This window comes from Heloderma suspectum, chromosome Z (assembly GCF_057233095.1).
Source record: "Heloderma suspectum isolate Gila_16-S chromosome Z, 16-S_ref, whole genome shotgun sequence".
NCBI classification, from domain to species: domain Eukaryota; kingdom Metazoa; phylum Chordata; class Lepidosauria; order Squamata; family Helodermatidae; genus Heloderma; species Heloderma suspectum.
Window position 1 is genome coordinate 6,239,938 of NC_139476.1, and position 27,924 is coordinate 6,267,861.

The following is a 27,924-nucleotide window of genomic DNA, read 5'->3' on the forward strand; positions in this document are numbered from 1 at the left end:
AGTTCGCTGATTCCCAAGATGTTGATGTTCAATCTTGCCATCTCATGTTTGACCACCTCCAGCTTACCTTGATTCATTGACCTTACATTCCAGGTTCCTAAACAATATTGTTCTTTACAGCATCGGACTTTCTTTTCACCACCAGACGCATCCACAGCTGAGTGTCCTTTTGGCTTTGGCCCAGCCACTTCACTCTTTCTGGTGCTACCTGGAAATTCCCTCTGCTCTTCCCCAGTAGTATATTGGACACCTTCTGACCTGAGGGGCTCATCTTCCGGCGTCATATCATTTAGCCTTGTGATATGTTCCATGGGGTTTTCTTGGCAGGAATACTGGAGTGGGTTGCCATTTCCTTCCCCAGTGGACCACATTTTGTCAGAACTCTCCGCCATGACCTGTCCGTCTTGGGTGGCCCTGCACAGCATAGCTTATGGCTTTACTGAGTTACACAAGCCCCTTCGCCACAACAAGGCAGTGATCCATGAAGGGGCTCCTAAGACTTAGTTACTGGAAGTAAAAGCTTTGAGCTACAATATGCAGCTATTTTTTTAGTTTTTGGCCCCACCCTTTTTTGCCTTTGACCCTGCCCCCTTTGCCTCCACCCGCCACTGGAATGTGGCCCCCGAGAGCTTCTCCAAAATGGAATGCACCCCTCGACTGAAAGAGGTTCAACTCCCCTGGTCTAAGACAAGGGTTCCGCAACTCCAGTCCTTTCCGTTGGAGTTGCAGTCTGACACTCCTGGTTGTGGAAGGGTGCTCCGAGATCAATATAAATAACCAGATAACCCAGGAGCAAGCCAAGTGTCTTTTTCTTTAAAAGGAGGGAAACCCTGGCAAACTGAAGCTGAACTGCTTGAGGAAATGTATTTATATTGCTTCCTGGATTTCCCAGAGTTCATTGCAGGGAACACCTGCCCCATTCTATTTAGATCGGGGGGCGGGGAGATATGTCTACTCAGAAGCGAGTCCCACTGAGTTCAATGGGATTTACTCCCAGGTAAGTGGATATAGGATTGCAGCATTAAAGAAGACATTGAGCCTTTCTACATAAGGCTTTTATTGTGCGCTCCTGATTGCTCACTCACGGTAGTTTGTGAGTCCTTTATGACGTCATCAAGGGCCTCCTGTGCTTTGTGACTATTATTTAAGATTTTTTTTCTTATCAGGAAAAGTGTGGCATACCCTGAATAGCACAATTCTGCTATACTACAGCGCTACCTGGTGGCTATATAATGAAACATAAAAACAACAAAGAAAACCACTGGAAAAAAACACATGTAAAGGAGCCAATCTTAATCCCACAAAGAATCCAGAAGTATAAGCCCCAGTAAAGATGCAAGATAAAAGCCTCATGTAGAAAGACCCACTGCTTTCTGTTGCCAAAGTGGACCTCTTTGGGGGTTGAGGTTCATTCAGCAAACTGACATTCACTTTCCAGCTCCAGGTATAATGCCCATTTGGAAGAGGTATGCCCAGTATTACCTCTGAGGACTGAACTTAAAATCTTTTGAGATTTGCCTTAATACATTTTGTGGGTCTATAAAACAGGGTTTTAAAATAAATCAATAAATAACTGTGGTTAATCTGTGACCTTAAAGGGGAGCATGGCAGCGGGGGGGGGGGAGAATTAATGCTCCTCCAATTTACAAATGGTTCCATGCTTGGTTCCCCAAAGACAATCTCCACTCAATCACAAGGAAGCTGGACAGGAGCTATTTATTTACAAGCCTGTGCTCCATTTGGCGAGTTTAGAATTCAGTCAACAATATTTCAAAGAACTCTTTAAAATTTCGAAGTTGAAAGTTGTGGTTTTCAAATCCAGGTATGATGGTTTGAGACGTCCTTTGGTTTGAAAGGCCCATCTCACTTGTTATGAAGATAATCCTTGGTTCAAGCAAAGCCGGGAGCCACCCGGGCTCTGTGCACCATGGACATTACCTGATGGGAGACTTGCTGGACTCTTGGGACGGCCAGCTGTTGCATTGGCGTCCCTTTGGGAGCAGTGCCTGTCGCTTGGACCAAAACCCTCTGGAAGTGTGAACAGAGAAACAAAAAGATGGTCAACCTGCTGACGTCTTTACGTTTACAAAACCACCTCTCTGCTGACAGCATATAAGACAACAGTCATCATTGACGTACATAAAACCCCTACCCAAGAAACATTCCAGAATCCCAGGGCATGTCAAATCGCAAGAACCTTGAAGCTTTTGCATGGAAAGGAAGTGCAGCTGCAGTAATGTTTAGCCTGCCCCTGAATGTCAGGGACTGCTCCAGTTGAATTCTACACCGTCCGCCCTCCGCTCCCCCCACCCTGCCCCCAGCTAACTGACGTCAACTGCTCTGTGGGAAAGAAGGATCGAGGGAGACAGCAGCAGGCAAATTCAACATTACCGTCTGCCCTCCAAGAGATGAGAAGGGAAGCAGGGCCATTCCGCTAGCCCTTCTGAAAGTCTACTTATTTTCCCCCCTCTTCCCTCCCCATCACTATTTCCTTGTGTGCTGTGTCTTTTTAGATTGTAAGCCTGTGGGTAGGGACTGTCTTATTTTACTGATTGATTGCAAGCCTCAGGGGGGCTTTTGTTTTTTGCTGAGAAGCGGGATAAACTTACTGATAAAAAAATAAATCTTGGGCCATTCTCCTTAGCCCAACGCCCAGGGGTGTTTGTCAGGATGAACAAAACACAGATTACATCCCAAGTGCCAGCTCTTTTGTGCTAACCATAGTTTAGAACTTGAAACCATGGCTTGAACTTCCACGCATCAAACCATGGTTTAGAGCGGCTGCTTTCCCACCCACTTGGCATTTCCGTTTCTAACTGGTGGGGGCCTCTGGAGGCAGAGTAATGGCTCTGCGTACCGTTTGTCAATGACGACATCACACCAAGTCTCCGGCTAACACAAAACCATGGGTGGCAAACTCATTTCAAGCCAGAAAGATGTCCGATGAAGAGGGGTTGAGCCCACGGACACTCTGCTGCAATACATCTGTTTAACCTTCAGTAAGGTGTCATGAGACTCTTGGTTGTTCAGGCTGCAAAAGACTAAGAGTTCCAAAATGGGGTTTCTGGTTCCAGCTTCCTGGCCGCTGGAAAAATACAGTTTGTCAGTTTGGACGTCACACGTCCAAGCAAAGTTAAACTTCCTTAACTGGATTTGTCATGATGCCTGAAGTAACAACAAAAACAATCCAGATTTATGCTGGATCAACTGTGCTGGCAGAAGTCAACTTCCCTGCCCCCTCCATCTCTTGCTACACAGACAGTCAGGAGGTCCTGCTGAATAAGGTGAGTTCTGTGTATGTGCATGTGTGCGTGGGGAGATCCCCAAAAATTGGGTGCCAGGACCTCTCACTGAAGGCAGATCCTATATCCAACCAAATAATTGTAATATTCAACATCTGCATAGCACTTTCAAGGGTCCAAAGTGCATGATCTAAGCTCCAAGCCTTTTCACAGCTTTTACTCTTACTGTTGAGCACTGATTATTTTTTCTTGTTTTCTTGCTATTATGTTAACCGCTTTGATAATTTTTATTGGAAAGCAGTATAGAAATCATCATCTTTACAACAACCCTGTAAGGTAAGTCAATCTTATTAGCCCTGTATTGAAGATGGAAGAACTGAGGTGGAGAGAGACAACAGCTTGACTGTGGCCGCCTGGTGAGTTCATGGCAGAGGAGAGATGTGAATTGGGGGCTTCTCAGACTGTAGTGTGATCTCTTTAGCACCAGCTGCAAACCACCAGCAAAGCACCTGTCTTGTTTACGTGCTCCCATCACCTTGGGGGAAACCAGGGAACTAGGAGATTTGGCAGGTCTGCAGGAGGGTGGAGAGATGAGCTGCAGACCACGTATTGTGTGATGATACGTTTATCATTGGTAAGATTCATGTTGGCAGGCGAGCATCATTCAGAGAGAAGGATGGAGGTGGCCTTACCTGCTGGGATGCTGGCACAGGCTGAACTACGGGAGCCTGGACCGACACCGATGTCCGCAGTGCCACAGGAGTCGTGGAATCCGAGCCACCCTCTGGACTTTGCATGCTTGCCTCTGCAGGAGAGAAGGAGGGTATGGGGAAGACAGCTCCTAATTAACTGCAGAAACCAATTCCATCATCCGTCAGAGAATGGAGTCACTCGGAGTAAGGCGGCTGTCTCTAAAACAGGCCACATGGCTCTTGGCAGGGGAAGAGGGATGGTCGTATGTACCCAAAGCCAGACAAACAAGCAAGCAAACTCAGAGGATGGATTCGTGCCGAGTTCGGAATGCGACGAAGGGGGTTGTGAATGCAGCTTGGAAGAGTTTGCACAGATGAGAAATGGGGATTTTTGGAAGCTCAGCATCCAAAATTTCGACATATTTAAGTTTCAGTTGATTTATTGCTCGCTTAATTAATGCTCCACCTGTCTACCAGGAAATGGCATGGAAGGCGGCTAACAACAATAAAAACACATTCTAGAGTGTTTATTTCTAAAACAAACAAACAAACAAAACAGCATCAAGACTGAATTCTTATGAAAACACGGAGTCTTGTCAATTGCTCTTTCCTGCCAATAATACAAAGCATTAACTGGCTGAACGCGGTCTTTCAAACACCGGTTTTCTAGAACTGATTAAGCCACCAGCATTCATAACCGGCAATGCTAGAAAACTATTTGTAAAGGTGGGGGGAAGAGATGTTACCTGCACATTTCTGAAATCAAATCCACACATTTCTTCCTGACCCAGATTAATTCCAGCCCTCCTTGGCATTTAGTCTACAACAGTTTAGGGAAATTCAGGCCTGGGTGGCAAACTGGGCCCAATGAGGGTTCCCAGAAGGCCACATCTCCTTCCCCTGCCCCCCCTTTTCCCCAAACCACCTAACATTTGATGGTTTCCTGGCTTTTATACAATTTCCCCCCCATTCTAAAATGCAGAAATGCCTCTCCTAAGGGTCTGGCAGTAAGAGCTTGAAGCTAATACATCCTGGTATTTATTTATTTTTAAATGGCCCTGCTGCTTTTGTCTTTGACCCCACCCATCACTGGAATGCACGCCCCCAGCTTCTCCAAAATTGAATTCAGCCCCAAGGCTGAAAGAGTTTCCCCCCTCACCACCCACAACTCCAAAAAGTGAATTCAGCAGATACTGGCATGCTAAACTGTGAGCTGATTTAAATGTCCTCTTCTCAGCTGCAACAACACTTTGCAGAGAAACAGAAGCAAAACAACGGGTCCCTGCCCCACGGGGCTTACAATCCAAAATTCCACAGAGGGCAAGGCGACAGAAGGAGGGGAGCAGAAGGAGGCGAGGTTGGGTGCAAAGCCGGTAAAACCCGAGTCACACAGCTTCGTCCAGCTGTGACCACGCAAACATCACCAAGGCCACATGGATGGAGGTCTTCACACTTTCCACAGTGGCTAACAGTTAGCAGCAGCCACAAATTGAGTCAAACCAGGTATGACGCTAAGTGCAACGCTGGAAATACCGTGGGTTGGTTGGTTTTATTTTTAATTCAGAGCCGCTGCAGGGCCCAGGATTTTTGGTCGGGACTGCAATGCAAGGGGAAGGGTTTTTTGTTTTGGTTTTTAACCTTTCCTCCCCTGGCATGGCCCAGAAATAATCACATGCAATACTCAATTGGGAGGGGGGGACTTTCCTTAGGGTGACCAGCAGGGGAAGAAAGGGTTCAAAATGCCCCCTCCACGCTTGCTGACTTTCTTCTCATCAGGCTCTGGTCCAGCCCAGCTGATCCAATCTGCTTTGTAAAAACAAAATACAGCACCATGAAATGCAAAGACGTCATGGGTCGTTTGGCTCTGAGCCGCTGGCAGAGACACTGCTCCCCAAACAGAGCAGTGAGAGCAGTCTTCTCCAACCTGGTGCTCCTGCAGATGTGTGGGATTACAGCTCCCATAATCCACCAGCCAGCTCTACAGCATACTTAGCCAACCGCCTAGAGCAAAATAAGACAAACGGTACACTGGTGATGAGTTGACAGAAGGAGAGACAGATTAAATGTTTTTTTTATTTTTTAATTGCAAAAAAACCCCTGCAGGAGCAGAAAAGGAATTCTGTCATCCTGGCGGGAAATGATGGGAGCTGTAGTCCAACAGACCTGGAGAGCCCCAACTTATATGTATACATTTAGCAGCAATTTTCGTGGCGCTTTATCCTTAGAAAGAGCTTCCCTCGCAACCTGGAGCTGTCCAGACGTGTGGGGCTACAATTCCCAACACCCCTGGCCAGCACGGTCCAGGCCGAGGGACGGCTGCCTTACAATAATTTCTCCCCTGCTCCTATTTTAACAGGTGGCGAGTGAAGGCTGAGAAAAGAGAGAGAGACTGGACCTAGATCAGGGGTGAAAAACCTCTGGATCTGGCCCACAGAGTTCCTGGAGCCCTCACTCCCTGATCATCAGGGGGCAGGGGCAGAGACTCCTGATGTTATTTGGCCTGCAGCAGGCCGGGGGCGGGGGAATTGCCCCCCCCAACTTAGTTCTGTACCCCTGACCTAGACTATGTAAGAGAGTCGCTTGGCAGAGGCGAATCTTGAAAAAACAGCCCAATTCTTTTATCTCTGTGTACACTGAAGCCATGTTACATGAGTGGGAATATTTGCTGATTAACCCCCCGCCCCCATCATCAAAAAACCTTTTATTGGCCTAGCGGGTAATTAAGAAGCAAACCATTAAGTGAGCTTTCATAACATAGGAACTTGGTCAGAAGGGGGAGAGAGTTGCAAATAGACCCTACCTCTTGCGTCACCCGCACTGAGCAAAACTCCGGCTTGCGAGCGAATGAGGCAGATGGAGTCCTTAGAAACCATTTCTGTTTACCCCGAGCTGGCTTTGGTATCCAGGCAGAGAGCATGCAACAGGAAAATGAACTATTTAAAAAAAAGGAAGGGGTGGGGGAGAAACCATCCCAGAAACAGCTTCTGGTTCTATTTCTGGCCTTGCCACGTTCCATTAACCCAGACGGGCCACATGGTGTTTGGAGCGTGCCTTAGTTTCCCCTGGTTTCTGGACTCTTGGGCTTCAACCGGCTGGTTGAAAACAGTGGGTCACATCCTGGCCTAAGATGCGTCATAGTAGAGGTGCCACCATTAAGATGGGGAGGGGGGCTGTGTGTTTTTTTAAGTGGAGAGAGGCAGAAAAAGAAAAAAGAAGAGGGGTGGGTCACATCTAAAGCAGGAAACAATATTTTCATGGTAAGTTGTGTCCCGGAACAGGTTTTTGATAACGTGATGGCCCTATCAAAGAAATCTTAGGTCAATTCAAATGAATTTGCAAACAAATAAAATGTTGGGTTGTAAACCAATGTTGGCTTTGCATGCCCTTTTTTGCCAACTTCCTCTACCCATCAGAGGCCTCCATGCTGTATCCCATGCCATTCCAGAGGGCACCCCCAACAGCAGCTTTGTGGGGGGACAGGAGCAGGGCTGCAGCAGGTGGGTATGTTGGGGCGGGGGTTGGTAAAACTCGAATGTATGGTGGGGCGGGGGTTGGTAAAAAACAAACAAAACCCGAATGTATGTTGGGGTGGGGTTGGTAAAACTGGACGATGCCTTGCTGTGTTCAAGTGGAGGCGTTTTCTGCAAGTGCTGCGGCGTTGAACACCTTTCAATCCAAGGGCCAGATTCAATTCTGGAGAAGCTCTCGGGGGTCACATTCTGGTGATGGGTGAAGCCAAAGGCAAACGGGGTGGAGCCAAAGATACAAAAAATACCACCATTTTTTAGTTTAAAGCTCTTGCTGCCAGGAAAGGCATTTCAAGCTCTTAGAATGGGGGGGGGGGAGCACTACATAAAAGCCAGGAAACTACCAAACAGTCAGTGGTTGGGAGAAAGGGGTTGGGGTTAATTGATCAAGAGATTTCTGGTTAATTTATTTTTTTTTAAAGTCCATGAATCTCACAGATTAATTCAGTGAACATTACAGCCCTAGATGTAGGGGGAACTTTTTCAAGCCTCCTTGGCCAAAACATTCTGATGCAACTATCCAGAGGAAGCTGCCTCTCCTTCTTTTGCATCCAGTCGCCCTAAAGAAAGGAGGAGGAAAAGGAATATATTTCTTTTTTTAAGTGTGGGGTGGGTGGGATCCCCACACAGTTTAGGATTAACCAGGGATCTTGGATCAGAAAAGCCCAATGTCGACGGCTGAAGATCAGCCATCCCCAGCCTGGTGCCCACAGATGTTGGGACCACCACTCCCATCATCCCCATCCCACAGGGAAAGGCTGATCTTGACAGAGGATGTTCTAGAGCAAAGTGGAGAATGATTTTGATCCCTGACTTCTCCAGGTAGGGCAAGGAAAGAATCCTGCCTGAAACCGTGGAGAGCTGCTGCCAGTCAGTGTCGACAATACTGGGCTAGATGGGCCAGTGGCCTGACTAGAATAAGGCAGCTTCCTATGGTCCTATAGATTTGCAGGTGTATCTAGAGCCTTCTTTTTCAAATGAATCCACACTGGGTACTATAAATATGGAGGGGGCCAGCGATCTTGGTGTCTAAAAGAGGCAGCATAGCAGAGAGATCTCCCGCGAGCACATTTTGAGCAGAGGCTGACGGGGTTTTCCCATGCAACGACTGTTCGAGAGAGCCGAGGCCGGTTTGAAAGAGGGAGAGACACAGCCGTGCTTGCGGGTGTATGCTCATCAAGTTGAAGAGGCTTGGCAGGTTTTTGCAGTGTTTCCGCAAAACTTCCCAGGACTGCTGTGGCCAGAAAAGTCACTGGGACCAAAGCAAAAACTGTGTACACACTGTGGGAAGCACAGCCATTCAGAGCTCTTAAAAGCTATGCAGGCCCAAAGACGAACATCCTCTTCAATATACATTTGATCACCTGCTCTCTCAGGCTGTAAGCGGGATAGATAGAGAGATAGCTGATATCTTACACCAGCCCTCGGCCTAATTTTATGTGGTCCTCAGCACCATCAGTCTCTCCAGAGGCTGCAAGGCCACCGTCTGTCTCTGTTCCACTTTTGGTGTATGTGAGAAGTACAGAAAAGATGGGGTAGGTAAGTAATAGTTTATTACAGTCGCAAGACCAGCAAAGTGAAGCAGCACTATAAACACAATAATACAAACGCAATAAGAATTAGTTAAAATACAAATAAGAGTTACACCTAATGCATAATAATAAAATATTTAACAATTAAAACATGATCAAACAATTGACATCATCCCACGCTGACAAACAATCACAGCAGTGCAGAATCTGGCCACCTTGGAGGTTACGTGAAAATTCTGGTCAGCCAACAGATAATCTGTATAGAACACATCAGATCTCCCAGGCGTTCCTTGTAAATAGGAGTAATAAAAATATACCAAAAATCATGACAGAAGGAACAGTGCAGCTGTACTTGTGGCCCATAGTCTCCACCATGCCAGCTTCACAGGGGCATAAATGCTCAGAGTGTACGGTACCATTATATTTACCCTCCAAAGTACAGAAGTTAACACACTGAACTTGGCCAGCATGAACGCTCTCCGGCATCTTGGAATGGTTAGAGTGGTTAAATAGGTTGCAGGTAAGACAGCCCACCCCCATCTCTGAATTCGGAATATGGAGTAGCTACTCTTATATGATCTTGTAACTCATTATCCCTACTACGCTGGCATATGTTCCCTTTGGCTTTTCTTTGGCCCAGGGTGAGGATGGCATTCTGTGAGAATCCCCAGATTATGAAGTTTCTTGTCCACAGCCCTTTTCCATTTTGACTGAAATACATCGGTCAAGGTCAGAGGGGTCAAACCTTAAGGGGCAAATATCAGTTTTAACCAAACATTTAACTTATACATCCAAACCTGGGATTCAACCGAGATTTGGCCTGTCTCTAGCCACAGGAGCACATTGGGCACACAACTCGGAAGGCCGAGGATATTTCTCAGAAATTCTGTTTGGGTGGATTCCATAGCGGTAATGTGACTGTAAACACACAGCTGCACACCATATAAGATTTGTGTTAACACCTTGGCAGAAAAAGCTTTTAGGGCTGATGGCACGTGCTGACCTCTTTTGGCATAAAAAAAAAGAGATGAGCCAATTAACACTCCTCTGAGAATCTGCAATGGTGTTAGGGATTTGAGTTCTCCAAGAGCCAGGCGACTAGAAAATTACTCCCAAATATTGGGAGGATTTAACGTGCTCAATTGGGTGCCCATTTCTCTGCCAGCCATGTTTACTCTGTTTTCAAGTAAAGACTAAAACTTTAGATTTGGCATAGTTAATCACCAATTTCTCGGCTTTACAAGAAATGTGCAAGGTTCTTAATAACCGCCTCAAGCCAATGCATGTCTGAGAGAGAAGTACCGCATCATCTGCATATAATAAGATAACCAAAGGTCTATTTGCCAATTTAGGAGGGCAGGAGTTTGTCTCAGGAAGCCCATTGACCAGGGAGCTGATGTAAATGTTGAACAAAGTAGGGGCTAAAACACAGCTCCGTTTGACACCAATATAAGTTGGAATTGGTCTGGTCAGATGGCCTATGCGGTTGCATCTCACCTGTTTCTTTATCATAGAAACTACAAATAACAATCAACAATCACCTATAGATGTTAGTGGCCTCAAGTTTTTGCCATAACCTCTCCCTCTGGACTGCATCGAAAGCAGACTTAAAGTCAATAAAGGCTGTGTAAAGTGCCCCCCCGGAACAGAAGAATATTTTTCGACCAGGTGTTGTAACACAAGCCCCTGGTCACCTGTGGAGCGCCCTAGTCTGAAACCTGCCTGCTCATCTTCCAAAAGGTTTTCCTCCTCCATCCAGCTTGAAAGTTTCTCGAGGAGGTGACTGGCATACAGCTTACTGACAATGCTCAGTAGACTGACTGGCCTGTAATTAGCGGGGTCTGATCTTTTCCCCTTTTTATGTATCAGAATGATGGCAGCGAGGCCCCAGTCCTCTGGTATACACGCGCACGCATCGATACAGGTAAATAAGATGGCTAGGACCAGGGCCCACCACTCCATGTTGGCCTTAAGCAACTTGGGTGGAATGTTGTCACTCCCGGGTGCTTTGCCCAATTTAAGCTTAGAAATAAGCCTGCTAATTTCAGAAGTGGAGACAGGAGGCCAGTCAGGTAGATTGTTCATTCCAGTTTGTAATAGCGGGGCTCCAGATTGTCTTTTTGCATACAAATCGCTAAAATATACTTCCCAGGTCTTAACTGGAATGTGGAAATCCATTCCACCTGGTTTACTATGCCAATCTCTGGAGACAATTCTCCGGAAGGCGGCTGAGTCATGAGCCCTCGAAGCAGCAATTAGGTTCTGCCAACTCGCTCTCCATGCCAGGTTCTTTTTCTCCCTAAATTATTATTATTATTTACATTTCTATACCACCTAATAGCCAAAGCCAAAGGTTTACAAAGATTAAAAACATTGTTGTTGTTCAGTCGTTCAGTCGTGTCCGACTCTTCGTGACCCCATGGACCATAGCACGCCAGGCCTTCCTGTCCTCCGCTCTCTCCCGGAGCGTGCTCAAGTTCATTTAAAAACATTACAAATACAATATACAGAGACTAAAAACCAGTTACATAAAAAACACATGAACAGACAATATACACAAAAGAAACATACCTAAAACAACTTCAAACAAGCAATCTCAAAAACAAACAACCATAACCATAAGACATTCCAGGACTGATTAAACACTTATCATATACTGCCGAATGCCTGGGAGAAGGGAAAGGTCTTAACCCGGAGCTGAAAAGATAACTATGTTGGCACCCAGCGAGCCTCGTCAGGGAGACCACAATTTGGGGGCCACCACCGAAAAGGCCATCTCCCTTGTTGCCATCTTCCAAGCTTCCCTCAGTGTAGGTAGCTGGAGGAAGACCTTAGACATTGAGCGTAATCTACGGGTAGGTTCGTGTTGGGAGAGGTGCTCTGTCAGGTAATTAAGTTTTTATATCTCTTCTTTAGAGTCAACCATTCGGGGGCTATAACTGATGAATCCAGTTTCCTGTATATTTATCTATTAAGGATTTCTTCATGTCCACACATTCTTGGTCAAACCAAGATTTGGATGTGTGAAGAGGAGCATGTTGCCTCACAGGGGTTTTATAGGTCAAGTGATTTTGCAAGGATAAGACCAATTCTTGATACAAGTCCAAAACATTTTGTGGGGATCTTGTGGAAAAGTTGGGGCACTGGCTCCGCCCACCACAAGCTTCAGCCCTTGATCACTTTTTCCCATGGGTCGATGGCCCTGGGAACAGTGTTCCCTACCCTTGTCTTAAAGCAGGGGTGTCAAACCTCTTTCAGCCCCAGGGCCAAATTCCATTTTGGGGACATTCCCAGGGGCTGCATTTCAGTGATGGGAGGGGCCAAAGAGCTTAACATTCTTACTGCCAGTCACTAAAACTTTTGAGATGCAAACGGGAACCTTCCAAACCCCGGAAACCACCAAATGATCAGTGACTGGGGGGGAAGTGAGTGTGGTCAGGGGAAAGGGATGTGGCCTTCTGTGGACCCTCAGTTGGGACCTCTGGAAGGCTGCATTTGGTCTGGGTACCTGAGGTTCTACCCCCCCCATGTAAAGAAAAGTGTGAATAGGTCTGACCTGTTTTATTATTACTCTGATTAATATTATTACAATATTATTCATTACTATTAACATTATTATTGCTATTAATAATACTATTGTTACTATTACTGTTACTATTACTATTATTATTGCTATAGCTACTCTATTACTGTTATTTCCTCCTAAGCAAACTTTTTGACCCCTGCACAGCCCTGGTCAAGTGGAAAGCTAAGTAAAGATTTTGCTAGGTCAGGCACAAAGCCTAGCTCAAAAAAATAAGAGGGGAGAAGCAAAACTTTCCACAATTACGAAAAATGTCACATTTCCAGACACTTTTGAAGCCTCCCTCCGGTTCTAAGGAAACCTTCCTTTTGTGAAGGCTGGGCTTCCGTTCAACAGAAAGCTCATTCCTCCCCGCCCTGCACCCTTCGAAGCTGGGGGAACCAAGCTAAGGGCATCTCCAAAGCAATTTCATTTATCGCTTTGCAAGAGTAAACAAGGATCTGGGGGTGGTGGGGAAGAGAAAGACAACCATTTGCAGGACAGCTGTTAGTGGCTCTAAGAAGGGACAATTCATTTTGTTACTATTCCTGAAAGAATGGAAGGATTCATTCTTTTTTTTATTTTTCTTCTTTCCATCCCCCCATCCCATGCTTGCTTCCTTTCCTGGGCATTTGTTTCTAGGAAGATTGGGGGGGGGAGGTTGCGGGGGGTCTTGTGTGCCCACTGTTCTTGCAAAACAAACAGAATTAAGGGGAAAAAACCAGCCAGCTCCTCTTCAGTTACTATAGAGAAGAACTTATTATTTTCCTTCTCAACTTGCCCTCCCCAGCTCTCCTCCACCCTGGAAGGGCTGACAAATCAGCCTGACATATTGAGTGTGTTTTTGAGCGGTTTAATGGGAGAAGGGCGGGCGGGCAGTGGGGGGGGGGAGAGAAGATGGCATTGTTTGGTTTGGGAAGCTTTCTATCCGTTGCTGGGCAACCGGCCCCTGGAAACGGGAGTGGACCACGTCGTCCCAGGCAACTGTTGTTACTCAATAAACAATGCGGACCAGTGCTAAGGCAGCCGAAGCAGGCAAGCTTCCCATTATTAAATGAACATCTGCATGAGCCTCTCTCTCACTCTCTCTCTCTCTCTTCCAGCCCGCCCATGCCCCCACCATAGTGAAAACTGCAGGAGGACAGATCCTCTTTAAGGCCAGAGTTTCGGGGGGGGGGGGCATTATCTTGGCATGCAAATGGCTGGCTCAAATTGATATTGTTGGAGCCTTGGATGCAAAAGTTTTTTTTTCTTTTTTGGGGGGGCATTTTATCTTGGCACCCAATAATCCTGGGCAGCATGGGATGAGATAAAGGGCTTTTGGCAAGGGATCACCCTGTTGACTTGGAAGCATTCGGCAGCTGGAAAAACAAAAAACTTTTGCTCTGCCCAAATTTTCTCCAAATACCGCCCTACCCGCAAAAGAGGGGAAAGCCCAAAGTGAACAAGAACGGAACCAGAGGCACAAGAAATCAAACCCACCCACCCCCCAAAATAACCAAGTCTGTAGCAGGGAGCTGATAACAGCAAAAGAAAAGAGAAAAACTGATAATGTTGCAGTTTAATTGGAAAAATGAAATGTCAATGATAATATACAGATAGGGGAAAAGTGTACAAAGAGATCAAAGATGTGCCCCTAATTCTGCAATCTTTCAGATGCATTTCTTATGGGGAGGGTGGAATATTGAAATACACCCCCACCACCACCTCGCAAAAGGTTTCCTGGTGATAGTAGACCTCTTTTAACTGGTCTGAATGGGGCTTCTGTTGACCCATAATTCAAATTTCCCCAATTTGGTGCCATCTAGCTGTATCAGCCTACAACTCCCAGCATCCCCCCAGCCAACCATGCTGGCTGGGGGATGCTGGGAGCTGCAGTTAAACACAGCTGGGAGGCACCAGGATGGGAAGGGTGCTCTAATCTCATGTTTTAACTGGAACCAGAACTAGGAATTGTGTAAAGTAATGCTAATTAAAATGGTGTCTCTGAGCATGTACAGAGTTGCTTCCCTTCAGTGAGTTTGCTGCAACAAGGCCATGTGCCTCTGGGATTAGAAGAAAGGCGGATGATTTCTAGAAATTCTATCAGACGCTAGCCTCTTCTCTGTGGACTTCTCTCGCTTCCGTCTCAGATAATGTGGTTCTGCCATGGATATACCTTTGACCACATCCTCCACATATGAATCAAAAAGAGACAGATACGCCCAGAGACTCCCATCAGAGGCTGTTCCTGCCGGCTTCAAATCTCATCCCTTTGAGGTGTGTCAGAAGCGAAACCCATTTTCTGGAAAGGGCACAGAGATACTTTATTTGTGCAGACAGTGCAACGGAGCAACACTGGGGTGCACATGAGTGTGGGGCTCTGATCCATGCTTGGTCAGAACATTCGCTGGCTTCTTGCAGAGTTCTGGCCTCAGAAAGTTGCTGGGGGTGCTACACTCAAAGGGGGTTGCTAAAATGTGAGCATCATGATGTTGGGCTGGGGGCTGTGATGGGTGAATCAGTCTATTTCTCGTCCGGGTCACATTCACCCTCTGAAAGAAAGGGAAACCTGACCTGATCCACAAAAACAGGACCAGAGGCACAGGAAATCAACCCCCCGGACACACACACACAAATGCGCATTCACCCCAGAAGTTCATTCTGTCTGTTCCCTGCATTTGCCCACAATTAAAAAAAAATAAAAATCTGTACCCTACAAAGATTTGCATTTAGTTCTGCGTTTAAATAAGACTTTCTAAAAAGATGTTCTCCTAAGCATTCCTGGAAACAAAATTTTCATACAGTTTCAACTACCGAGAACTGGGTCACAATGTTCGGACAAGGGGGAAATCCAGTGGATGCTTACGTCCCAATTGGCACATGGACCTGTGCGGATTGGGTGAGTCCATATGGGGATTCCCAAAGACGGGATTCTGCAAGTGCCCTGTCTGGGGCTTGATGAGCGGGGTCCGCAGGTTCAAATCCTCTTTCAGCCCAAGAGCTTTGTGCATGTGGTGGTGGGTGGAAAGGGGAGAGGTCATACTGACAGGCTTTGTGCTAAGGCTAAAATGAGATGGGGATATGTCCAAACGGCCAGGCGAGGGGGAGGCCAGGAACGTAATCCGAACCTCCCTTCCTTTACATAGCTTTGGCGCCCAGGAGGTGAAAGATGCAACCCGCCCACTCTAGTCTCCCGGCCAAAACAGCATGTTTGAGCGCGTGTTGCCTGGGTAAAGAGAGACACAACATTGCTGCAACCTCTCGTTTAAACACGCTGACACAGTTCATCCCCCGCCCCTGCCCCGACGGATAAAAGGGATGCAAAGCAAGGACTATCAAACAAGGCACGGGGTCCATTTACTTATTTGTACAGACTGGGGACTTTATTTCACACTGGGGAGAACCATGCCAGGACCTCCGAATGCCATCAACTCTAGCAGGCCCTCTACAACCAGCTTGACACGAGATGTGTTTCGACAGTCTGGCACCGGTAGATTTGTATGCGAAGCAAAAAAATGGAGAGCTGCACCAAAAACCTGCCTTCGCCATGATGGCTTTGGTACAACCATTATTCCTGACAGTCCGCTATAATTGGGCTGAAGGATGAGGAACTGAAATAACTGACATCTTCCCTCTATTTACAACTCACCGTGTGTCCCCCCCACATTTTCTCCTGTATGTCAAATATTAGATTATAAGTGCCTCTGGGTCAGAGACCTATCCTTCCATACTCTTGCACAATGACTGTGATCCAGTTGGACTACACCCCTGCCCCCTGGGTTAACTGACATCAAAGAAAGGAGCGAGGGAGACAGAGCATAAGAACATGAGACCCAGGCTGGATCAGAGCAAGAGTCCATCTCATCCAGCACTCTGTTCACACAGTGGCCAAGCAGCTGCCCACGGGAAACCCGCAAGCAGACTGTAGAGCTGCAATTAGCACAGAACTGAAAACTGTCTAGGTATAATAATCAAATAATTGGTATACCTAGACCAGTTTTCAGTTGTGTGCTAACTGCAGCTGTATAATTTGGTTCTCTACAACTGTGTCCCTATGTTTTGTTCTATAGCGAACACATAAGCAGGATATGAGTGCAATAGCACCCTCCTGCCCATGTTCCCCAGCAACTGTTGTTCATCTGATACTGGAGGTAGCATGCAGTTATCAGGACTAGTAGCCACTGACAGCCTTCTCCCCTAGGGATTTGTCCAATCCCCTTTTAAAGCCATCTAAAGTGGTGGCCATCATGTCTTCTGTTAGCAAATTCCATAGTTTAACTATGCGGTCCTTCCTTTTATCTGTCCTGAATCTCCCACCAATCAGCTTCATAGGATGACTCCACTGGGTCCTAGCATTATATGAGACACCTATGCACATTCTCCACATCATACTTAATTTTGTACTCCTCTATCATGTCTCCCCTTACTCACCCTTTTTCTAAGCTAAACAGTCCCAGCTGTTGTAACCTTTCCTCATAGGGGAGTTGCTCCAGCCCCTTGATTTGAGTTGCCCTTTTCTGCACTTTTCCCAACTCTACAATATCCTTTTTTAGGTGCGATGACCAGAACTCTACACAGTATTCTAAGTGAGGTCCCACCATCGATTTGTATAAGGGGAGTATGATCTTGGCAGTTTTATTTTCAGTTCCTTTCCTAATTATGCCTAACATAGAATGTGCACGTACAGGGAAGGACAGGGCCTGCTCCATTTGGACTGCACTTTTCCCCTGGGAGATGAGAGAGTAGGAAACGCCATTCTACGAGCCCTGATGACAATTGACTTAACTTTTGTTGATTGCCAGCCGCTTCAAGAGCCTTATTTGCCTGAGGAGTGGGATCAAAATATGTTAAATGAATGAATGAATAAGTAAATAATTTTCTAAATTGTTGCCTGTGACAATCCATATAAACACTTCGTGCTGTTCCCCACTTTCGCGCATGTCTGGTGGGATGGACACATGCATGTCTATTGCACCTGGAGATGCAGGCGAGGTTTCCTGATGAGGAAGTTAACATCCATGTACCTCGCATGAGCTTTCTCGTGTCTTAGGCATTCAAACACCAATGCTGGTTTCATCCTATTGACTGTCACAGCCTGGGCTGAGTGGGCTTGTAGCGTAGGTGGCACCTGCCCCCATCAAATTGCTGAGAGACAAAGTGAACAACAGTCTATACTTGTAGAGAGATGCTGTCGGAAGCAAATCGTTCACACAGATCCAAGACGTTGAGTACTTTGCTCTTCAAAGTCTGGGTTTGACTCACTAGGTATGCAACCACGTTGGTGGTGCAGAATTAGGGTTGCCACCTCATTTTCCTCTGATAAGCTCCACATCTTTAAAAGCTACATGGTAGGCAGATAAATTACGGTCATCTCCATGCTGGGCATATCTGTACAGCTTTTGAATTTGGCTGGTACCAATGGGTGAGAATTTCATTTCAGTTTTTTTAAATGGACCAATGTTCACCAAGTTCTTCATACTCCGGAAAGAAAGAAGTTGAGAGTTGAAAAATCTGAATGTGGGAGGAAGTGAAGCTGACAGAATTGCCCATCCCCACCGCAGAAGAGAACTAACACATCTGGATGGCATGAAGTCAGGGAAAGGCTGAGTCAAAGGATTCTGCAGCGAAACACAAACGAAAGGCTACGAACTGCAGCATCTAGCAGCCCATACAGAGCAGCTTGGATATGTTTGGGCAATCACTCTTTGCCTCTCTGTTGTCAAGAAATGCAATTTTATCGTCAGAAAGCTACGAGGAAGAATCTTAAGAGACGTCCTTTCCAATGCAAGCAGGCCACTGACCTTGGAGTGGGGGTACATGCTGAAGTGTATGTTCTGGGGGGCTACAAAGAGCATGCCCATGTAAATCTCTACAGAAGGATTAAGGGCAGGGGGATACATTTAAAAGTCATGGGGCAGCTGAGAGATTCCTCTGAGGGAATCACCTGCTTTCAAAGTCTAGGCTGGCAGCAAAAAGCATTTCAAAAGGCCAGACTAAAATCCTCAGCTGCCAGCCCCATTAGTGGCTCACAACACACAACACAGTTTGCAAGTTGAGCAGGCCAAGTTCTAATGGAGTGTCCCTTGGCAGCGGGGCACAGTGGTTAAAAACCGGGGAGACCCAGGTTCAAATCCTTACTCAGCCAAAATGCTCACTGCATAACCTCAGACTAGTTGCTCTCTCACACCCTAAGCTACCTCAAAGGACTGTTGTGCAACGAATGAGGGGGCAGGACTCACATACACATCTGTGTTTAATTGTAATGGTATGTTCATGTTTTTATGGTCGCCTGGTAAGGGCAGTGTGCCCGGGAAAGCAAGTTAAAAAACTCTACAATAATAATAATAACAACACACACCCTCCAGCTCCTTTGGGCAAGATAAAGAAAAAAGAGCAAGGAAGACAGAAACAGGCCAAGGAAACATCAGGCCCTGCTCCAGTTGGACTGCCCCCTCCAGGAGATGGGAGCCAAAGCAGAGCCATTCCACCAGCCCTGCTTTTAAAATACTGCTTCATTTCTTCCTCTTCTCTCCCCATCCCTTTTTCCTTGTGTGTTGTGTCTTTTTAGATTGTACGCCTGCAGGTAAGGACTGTCTTGTTTTACTGATTGATTGTAAGTTGCTATGGGAGTCTATTTGGGGCGGGGGTTGGCTGAGGAGTGGGATAAAAACACTTCAAATATGTAATAAAGCCAAATAAATGTTTAAAGCAACAGAAGCAAAGTGACACAGCTGGTGTGTGTGAGAAACTTGATCTTATGTTACGCTTAAATATTATGAACCAGTTTAGATTTTGCTTTTTTTTTTTAAGGAAAAAACGTCTCCCTGTTGAAAATAAATAAAAATATTTAGGCTGAGTGAAAATGATGTAAGGGTTTTTATGGATGCCATCTGTGCAATTTGAGTGAAATTAGATTTAGGAGACCAGAGTGCACTATCAAAAAGAACACAGGATTCTGGGTTTATCCGAGGGGGGTTCCACTGTGACATTCATCAAGACAAGTGTGCACCGGTGGGCATGTGCAAAATGCCACCCCAGTGAAGCAAGCTGCATGCATGCACAGGATCAGAAGGGCCGAGCCGCCAGCCATGTCATATCTCGGACTTCTGCACTTACAATCCAAACCCGACTCCCTGGACTTCTAGTTAGAAAACATTTAGAACCAGATGGTTACAAACCTACCAGGGGCCGGAAGCACTTCACGGGAACTAAAAGGCAACGAGAACCCAGGGACAGAAATTTGCCCTCTTCCCCACCCCCCAAAGTATCTGCTTTTCCATTTCAGTTGGTTAAATTCCTCTTTCCAGCCCTCCCGCTGTACGCTGAAAAAGAGAGAGAGAGGGGTCAAAACGTCTACCAAATGCACGAGATGAACTTGAGAGAGAATCTGTGTCTTTCTAAAGCCCGATTCCAACTGGGGGGTTAGACCTGGAAAGCCTTCTGCTGTATACCTATAAAAGACCTACCGGCATGCTCTCTTCCCAACTGCAGGCTTAATTGTTCATTATGTGTATCGTCTGAACCACCCTTCCAGATGTGTGGGGTCCAACACATCTGGAAGGCCCCAAGCTGGTCTAAAGTCAAAGAAAAGACCTTTTGCTTCAGAACTTGCATGACCGTTGACACGAACGATTGGGCGGTAAAGGCTTTTTTTTTTTTAATAGAGGCGACGCTCTACCCCAAACCCCTTCCTTCTCTCCACTTGGATACAGCTCCAGCTGAAAGCCACCTCCTCCTGCTCTCAGCTGTTGCCACTGAGGCCGTCAGAGGAAGCAGCAGCAGCTTTTCACTATTTCCATGACCTGCTGAACTTTGCAACTTTGCATCCAGTGCCTGAATTTGCTTTTTTTCTTCTTCCTCCCTCTCAATGCCCTTTCCTTTTGTGCTGTGTCTTTTAGATTGTAAGCCTGTGGGCAGGGACTGCCTAAATTCTTAGCTTTGCAAGTCGCCTTTGGGAGACTTTTTGGTGAAAGGGGGTGGGATAAAAATGCTATAAATAAATAAGTGTATTAAAGATCCATTTTATGCAACTCTATATTTGTTTAAGATAGTTACAGGCTGCTGGTGGGGTCAAAAGGTATGACGGCAACAGCCCTCCGACTATTACTTCCCAGCAACTGGACTTCAGAGATAGACCACCCCTGAGGCTGGAGGCTCCATTCAGCCCTCATTTATTTATTTACAGCATTTATACCCCACCCTTTAGCCAAAAAGGGCTCCCTGAATGGCTTATAAAGATAAGTAGTGTGACAGTCCCTGCCATCAGGCTTATAATCTAAATTTAAGACATGACACACAAGGAATAAGAGATAGGGAGGGAGGAGGGGGGAAAAAAAAGGAACTGAGAATGTGTTGATATAGAGGATTGACATGAGCTCTTTACTTCCCACCACCATCATTTTTCTCCACTGGGGTCCATCCAACCTGGCTGCTTTCGATTCTCGCAAATGGAAGTCAATGACATCTGGAACTCCTGTAAAATCCCATGAACAAGGCAGGGCAGTTGTACAATAAAAATCTTTGTCTGGAAACACTCACAAAATCTGACTATAAGGCACACTCACTCCCTGTGTACAACTGGTGATTCAAGTGGGCTTGCATCTTGAGAATTGTAAGCCAAAATATCTGGAGGGACTGTCCCAGCTGCCATGGTTGCTTGCTCCATTGGCAGTGGCAAAAAAGGATAACATCCAGGTGATCAAGCAGCAAAGCTCCAGATAAACTGATTGCTTTTCTTCCTGCCCTCCTTTTTTGCAGCCACTAATGACTAAGATAGGCACGTGCAGACAGGCTGGGTTAGTATGGAGTGATGTGGACTACAAACGTGTCTAGACACCCACAAGGCTAGGACAAAAGCCTCCCCTCAGAGGGGCAGAGAACCTCAATCACTTTCAGTTCTTTTAGCACAGCGGTGGCTAGCACGGAGACTAAGAATAGGGAGTTATTCTGGGTTAAGTACTAATCGTCTTATTCATTAATACATATAATAATCATGTAATATTAAGAACAGGGCTGCAACATGTGCAGTGCAAATCCTGGGTATGTCTACTCAGGAGCAAGTCCCACCAGAACCGCACTGGGAACCACAACAGAAATCAGTGTGCACCCCTGTTAGCCTCAGAAATGTGCAAGTCACCCAAGAATAGGTTATTTCAGTCTTCCCCAACCTGGAGCCCTCCTGGTGGCTTGGACTACAACTCCCAGAATCCCTGAGCCAACCAGCATGAGAAAGGCTGAGTTATTTTTAAGTACAAAAGCAGTTCACCTCTTTCTCCCGAGCTAGATGGGTCTGACCCCGCATGCTTAAATTACACGTGTGATTTATCAGCACCTTAAGAGAAGTTTGCCTGTGCGGATCCAGCCGCAACTGCTCACATGCCCACCACTTTTCAAACAGATGCCGTTGCTGTAAATCTCCCCTCAAATTGTGCAGGAGCACCTGGTAGATCAGAAGTCTCTTTCCAGTAGATTTGGGAAGTAGATCTGCAAAGATTTCCAAATTGCTAATGATGGCAACATCTCTGCCCACAATTATACTGCTGAAATGAAGAACGATGGATTGGTAACCAGGAGTACATTTTTTTATGTGGAAGAACTCTGAGCTCAGTTCAGTTCTGGCACTCAAAACAAATTTCTGGGCTCAGAATTAGAAAAAATGCTGTGTTCCACAAACAAGCCAACTGAAATTTTATTATTTATATCCTGGCTTTCCCCCACAACAGAGCTCAGAGAAAGCGTACATGGTGTGCGCTCTGTTTTAGTCACACAACAACCCAGTGAGGTGGGCTAAGCTGAGAGGTAGTGACAGACTGAAGGGAATTGCACTCCAACTCCCTGGATTGCTGACCGTGCTGTCCTCCAAATGCTTTGGCCTCCAACTCCCATCATCCCTGACCATTGGCTGTGCTGGCTGGGGCTGACGGAAGTAAGGAGTCCAAAACTGGAGGGCTCCAGGTTGGGGAAGGGTGTTCCATCTACTACAAGGCTCAAGGGAAGAGTGTTCTGCAGTCATAAACACATGAGTAACACCCAAGAAAGCATGGAGGAGAAGAGCGGGGGCCTGGAAAACCGGGAAACGTTGCTCCGTTGACAAAATGGGAAAAACTTACTGCCAAGTCTGGAAAGAAAACTTTTAGAATGACACCGGTGGGGAGCCAATGTGACATAGAGGCTGGACTGGGAGAATTGGGTTCAAGTCCCCACTCAGCCCTGAAGCTCACTGGGTGACTTTGGACCAGTCATGGACTCTCAGCCTAACTTACCTCACAGGGTTGTTAGGCAGAACAAATGCAGAGGGGGATCATGCGTACCATCTTGGAGGAAAAGGCGGGATATAAGCATAAATAACAACAAAAACAGAATTTAATGAAGGGGTCAGCTGTTTCAACATAGCATAGCATTCACCACACCCACATGGGTGCAATAGTGCCCAAGTAAGTTGCCACTGTGGTGCCTCTTAAACACCTGTTTATTTGTGCAGGCTTTATGGGGTACAGGCAAGTGTTCTACATTCATATTTTGATTGATAGTTTTATTGCATTTTACTCTTATCTTTGTGATTTCGAGTATTGTTTACGTGGGCACACTGGATTCTATGGAGGTTGTGAGCAGGCCTGGGCTCTTGGCGAGGAAGGGGTGGAATATCAATCAAATAAAGAAATAAGATGTTGCATGACGCACTATGGAATGGGGCTTGCTGCTGAAGCGAGGGGAGCTTGGTGAGAGCTTTGTCTGGCATGACCACAGGAAAGACTGAAGAATTGGAGGGCACCCAGAAATGTAGGGCATCATTTCAAAAGCACCCCAGGTGAGATGTGGCACATACAAATGGGAAGCAGGGCCATTCCACCAACTCTGCTGTAAGCACTCATTTCCCCCATCATCCCTCCCCACCCCTTTTTCCTTGTGTGACGTGTCTTTTTAAATTGTAAGCCTGCAGGCAGGGACTGCCTTGTATTACTAACTACATCTAAACTGCTCTGGGAGCTTCTTTGGCTGAGGAGTGGGATACAAAAACACTTTAAATAAATGAATGCACAAATATGCATAGCTCTACCCTGCTACCATGCATATACTAGGTCAGCTCAGAAGGAAAGACACACCTCGCTCCACATTCTGTTTCATGTCTTATTCCCTGCTCTGTTTGGATTAAGACCAGAAGAGCAGGAACCGCCAAAAACGGTGCTTTCAATTGCAGCACCAAGGCAAAAGAATACTTTTCGGCCTTTCTCTAACAAAATGCCGGACTAGATCGACCCTTGGGCTTGCCTCAGACCTAGCAAGTGTCGTCCCTCAGTCCAGATGAAAACGGGAGGAATGGCTTTCTGGCTGATTGTGGCATGGCGAGAAGGGAGAGGGAGCAGCGTGAGGCAAAGTGCATGGGCAAAGAACATGCACTCATAAGCACATCAGAAGAGCCCTGCTGGATCAGAGCAATGGTCTATCTAGTCCAGCATTCTGTTCACACGGGGGCCAGTGGGAAATCCACAAGCAGGACAGGAGTGCAACAGCACCATCCTGCCCATGTTCCTCAGCAACTAGTGTACACAGGCATACTGCTTCTGACACTGGGGGTAGCATATAGCCATCAGCACTAATATCCACTGATAGCCTTCTCTTCCAGGAATTTATCCGATCTCCCTTTAAAGCTATCCAAACCGATGGCCATCTCTACATCTTGTGGAAGTGAATTCCATAGTTTAACTATACGCTGCATGAAGAAGTCCTTCCCTTTATTTGTCCCGAATCTCCCACCAATCAGCTTCATAGGATGACCTCGAGTTCTACTATTATGAGAAAGGGAGAAAAATGTCTCCCTATCCACCTTCTCCAAACCCGGCTTAATTTTGTGCACTTCTATCATGTCTCCCCTCACTCGCCTTTTTTCTAAGCAAAACACCCCCAGACGTTATAACTTTTCCTCATAGGGGAGTTGCTCTAGCCACTGAATCTTTTCTCCCTTTTCTGCACTTTTTCCAACTCTACAATATCCTTTTGTAGGTGTGATTACCAGAAATGTACAAAGTATTCCAAGTGTGTTTGCACCATAGATTTGTATGAGGGCAGTATGATACTGGCAGTTTTATTTACGATGCTTTTTCTAATTAAGCCCAGCATGGAATCTGCCTTTTTCACAGCAGCCACAGTCCAGGTGGACATTTTCATCGAGCTGTCCACCACAACCATAAGATCTCTTTCTTGGTCATTCACCACTAGCTTAGGTCCCATCAGCATATACATGAAGTTGGGATGTTACCTCAGTTTATTCACTTTGGACAGTTGTGTGCCATACAAGGCAATACGGATCCATGGATCAGGCCGTCCAGAAGCCCTCCAGCTAAGAATACATTTCTACACCTGCCAACAGGCAAAATCCATGGGGATGTTCCCTTGCAGCTCAGATGATTTGGCATTGTGCGGCTTGCAAGACCTTAGAGCTGAGCTATGCAGCAGCTCAGATTGCATCGCCACATTTACACCCGTGCATTCATAAGAGGAGCCGAGATCTTGTCAAGAGCTCTGTTCCAATGTCACAGCTGAGGCTTGTGAAGCAGGGAGTGGCCCATCCCATTTAAAAGCTTCACATGGAACAATCTAGGAAGCCAGTTCAACTGATGTTAATTTGGGCTCGTGGCCATCCTAAGACAAGGAATGGAAAGATATAGCTGGATAATTAAGAGGTTTAGAGCAGCCCAGCACAAAAACAGAAAGGAAACCAGGAATCTCACAGATCTGAAACGCAATCACAAGTCAGGCCAAACACTAAAACAAGCAAGTCCTGGCATGCCAACCAGACAGAATTCAGCTCCAGGAGGAATGTTAGCCAGACTTTAACTGTGCTGGCATCTGAAGTCTCGAGAGGCGGGGAGGGAATGTTTTAAATATATCTCAACAGCCCTCAGCAAGAACAACCCTTTGCTGAATGGGAAGAGAGGCACAGCGGATCCGTATCCTGCCCACCCCACAGCATAGCTTGGTGCTCGTAAAAAGCCATGGGGTTGGGGGAACGCTGACAACAGGGAGAGCAAGACCAAGATGTTGAATCAAACACTTCAGAAGGGAACGCAAGAGCTACTCCAGTTCATTTGGCTCTGCTGGGCTACAAATAGCAATAAAAGAATGTCCACACACACACAGGATAGAGAATTGGGCTTCTACTCAAACTCTGGAATTCAGACATGGAATTAACACCAGCCAAGAAAGTCTGCATAATTCATTTTGCTTCTACAGTTTGCGATTTTGAAAAGGACTGGGTATTTTTCTGCCAGCAGCATTGGGATTCCAGTGGCTGTTCCTAATGTATCACACAGGCCATATATGTCTTACTAAGTGGATTCTGCATGTGAAAAATAAAAACCTTAAAATCAGACTGGGAGAGGGCAGGGAGAGAAATCCTTACAACTTGAATCCATTGTCGAGGACACCGAAACATTTCTTCAGGTTTCGAGCCTGGAAATTTGGCACTGGCACCTAAGCCTTCGAAAGATTGTTACCCCTGATCCCTCCCAGATGATGGAGAATGATAATCGGATATTTTATACGAGAGCCATATCTGCGTAATTTGAGCACCATGGAAACGGCCCAGTCCTTACCCTATTACCGCAAAGGTTTAAAACCCATGACGCTAACTAGAAACATACCCCCGATTCTGCTACGTCTTCTCTTGCCTTGCATTAAAACTGTTGTTCTGTTTTGAGAAGCAAGGGTCTGACCTGCAAAGAATTCGAAACACGTAAACAGAACTGCGAGCCCTGGAAGTGGGGTGTGGGAGAGAAGGACTGATCCAAACTGACTGTTAGCCGCCTTGTAGACTTTTAATTGTAATAAAAATATCGGAAGAGCCATGCTGGATCAGACCAAGGGTCCATGTAGTCCAGCTTTCTGTTCACACAACTGTCAATGGGAAACCCACAAGCAGGACATGAGTGCAACAGCACCCTCCCACCCATGTTCCCCAGCAACTGGTGCACATAGGCTCACAGCCTCTGATACTAGCGGTAGCACAGAGCCATCAGGGGTAGTAGCCATTGATAGCCTTCTCCTCCATGAATTTGTCCAATCCCTTTTTAAAGCATCTAAAGTGTGGCCATCACTATGCCTTCTGGTAGCAAATTCCATAGTTTAACTATGCGGTCCTTCCTTTTATCTGTCCTGAATCTCCCACCAATCAGCTTCACAGGATGACCCTACTGGGTTCTAGTATTATAAGAGAGAGAGAAAAATGTCTCCCTGTCTGCATTCTCCACACCATGCATAATTTTGTACTCCTCTATCACGACTCCCCTCACTTGCCTTTTTTCTAAGCTAAACAGCCCCAGCTGTTGTAACCTTCTTTCATAGGGGAGATGCTCCAGCCCCTTGATCATTTTAGTTGCCCTTTTCTGCACTTTTTCCAGCTCTACAGTATCTTTTTTTAGGTGCGGTGACCATCGACTTTACATCCATAAATAAAACACAGACTCACAGACACGGATCAGGTGGATCAGGTCGAAGCTCTTGCTCAATCGGCAATCCAACCCTCACCCCTCCTTGCAAGGTTAGGAGATGTTATGCGGCACCTTGCAAGGTTAGATTTATACATAAATCAGCGGAAAGTTTCCTGGAGGATCGAGGCTGGAGTCACGCACACTTACACAGGAGCAAACCCCACTGAACACAGCAGGGCTTACTTCAGAGTATATAGGCACAGCATTGCACTTTCAGTGTGTCTTGGAGAATGCAAGCAAAGTCTGAAGTGCGAAAGAAGGAAGTTAAAAGAACCCAACTTTTTTGTTTTACAGCATCAGCTGCAAAATCTTTTTCCCCGTTCTGTAAAGTGCTTTGGGAGGTGGTCGACCTGGAAAGTGGAATATATAATAAATAAACGAACAACAGACGGATGCCGTTTGTTGAGAACCGGGTGCCAGTCAATCCCAAGGTGGAAAATAGAAATTGCATCCGAGTTTGGTAACGGCTGTCCATGGAGTTACCTTGCCCGCCATGGAAAAAAATTTTTAGGCAGCCTGTTGCTAGCACTGAGAAGGATGGGAAATGACGGACGGAGGCGGGAAGTGGGGAACATAAACACCCACCCCCGTCCAAGCGCAGGAAACCCTCCCGAGGGTGGAGATTTTGACAGCTAGCCTGCTGCGGTTGTCCGGAGGCTCCAACGTCGCTGAGAAGGACCCGTGGGAACCAGGAGCGGGTTCGAGTGACGCTTGCTGACTCTGGATGTTGTGTGTGTGTCCATCTGCTCTCCAGGTCATACACCTCCAGCCCCAGCCCCCCTACCAGAATTGCTCCAGGTAAACTTCTAATTGCCCCGATTCAGAGCATCCTTTGGCTCCTTCCGCAGCCCAACTTGCAGTCGCTGCTCCTGAGCCGGGATCGGGAGTCGCTTCCAATTCT

General features: G+C 46.4%; 1 protein-coding gene across 2 annotated transcripts in view; it reads right to left on the reverse strand.

Annotated features, from left to right (window-relative positions):
- The window catches only part of RFX2 (regulatory factor X2), a 58,769-nt gene that overhangs the window by 30,032 nt on the left and 813 nt on the right, over positions 1 to 27,924 (reverse strand). For both annotated transcript variants that reach the window (XM_084826337.1, XM_084826338.1), the window contains exons 2-3: positions 3,935 to 4,047; positions 1,939 to 2,028 (exon numbers count right to left, since the gene is read on the reverse strand). In XM_084826337.1, coding sequence (XP_084682463.1) covers positions 1,939 to 2,028; positions 3,935 to 4,039 — 195 coding nt within the window. In that variant the 5' untranslated portion in view covers positions 4,040 to 4,047. The remainder of the gene's footprint in view (positions 1 to 1,938; positions 2,029 to 3,934; positions 4,048 to 27,924) is intronic.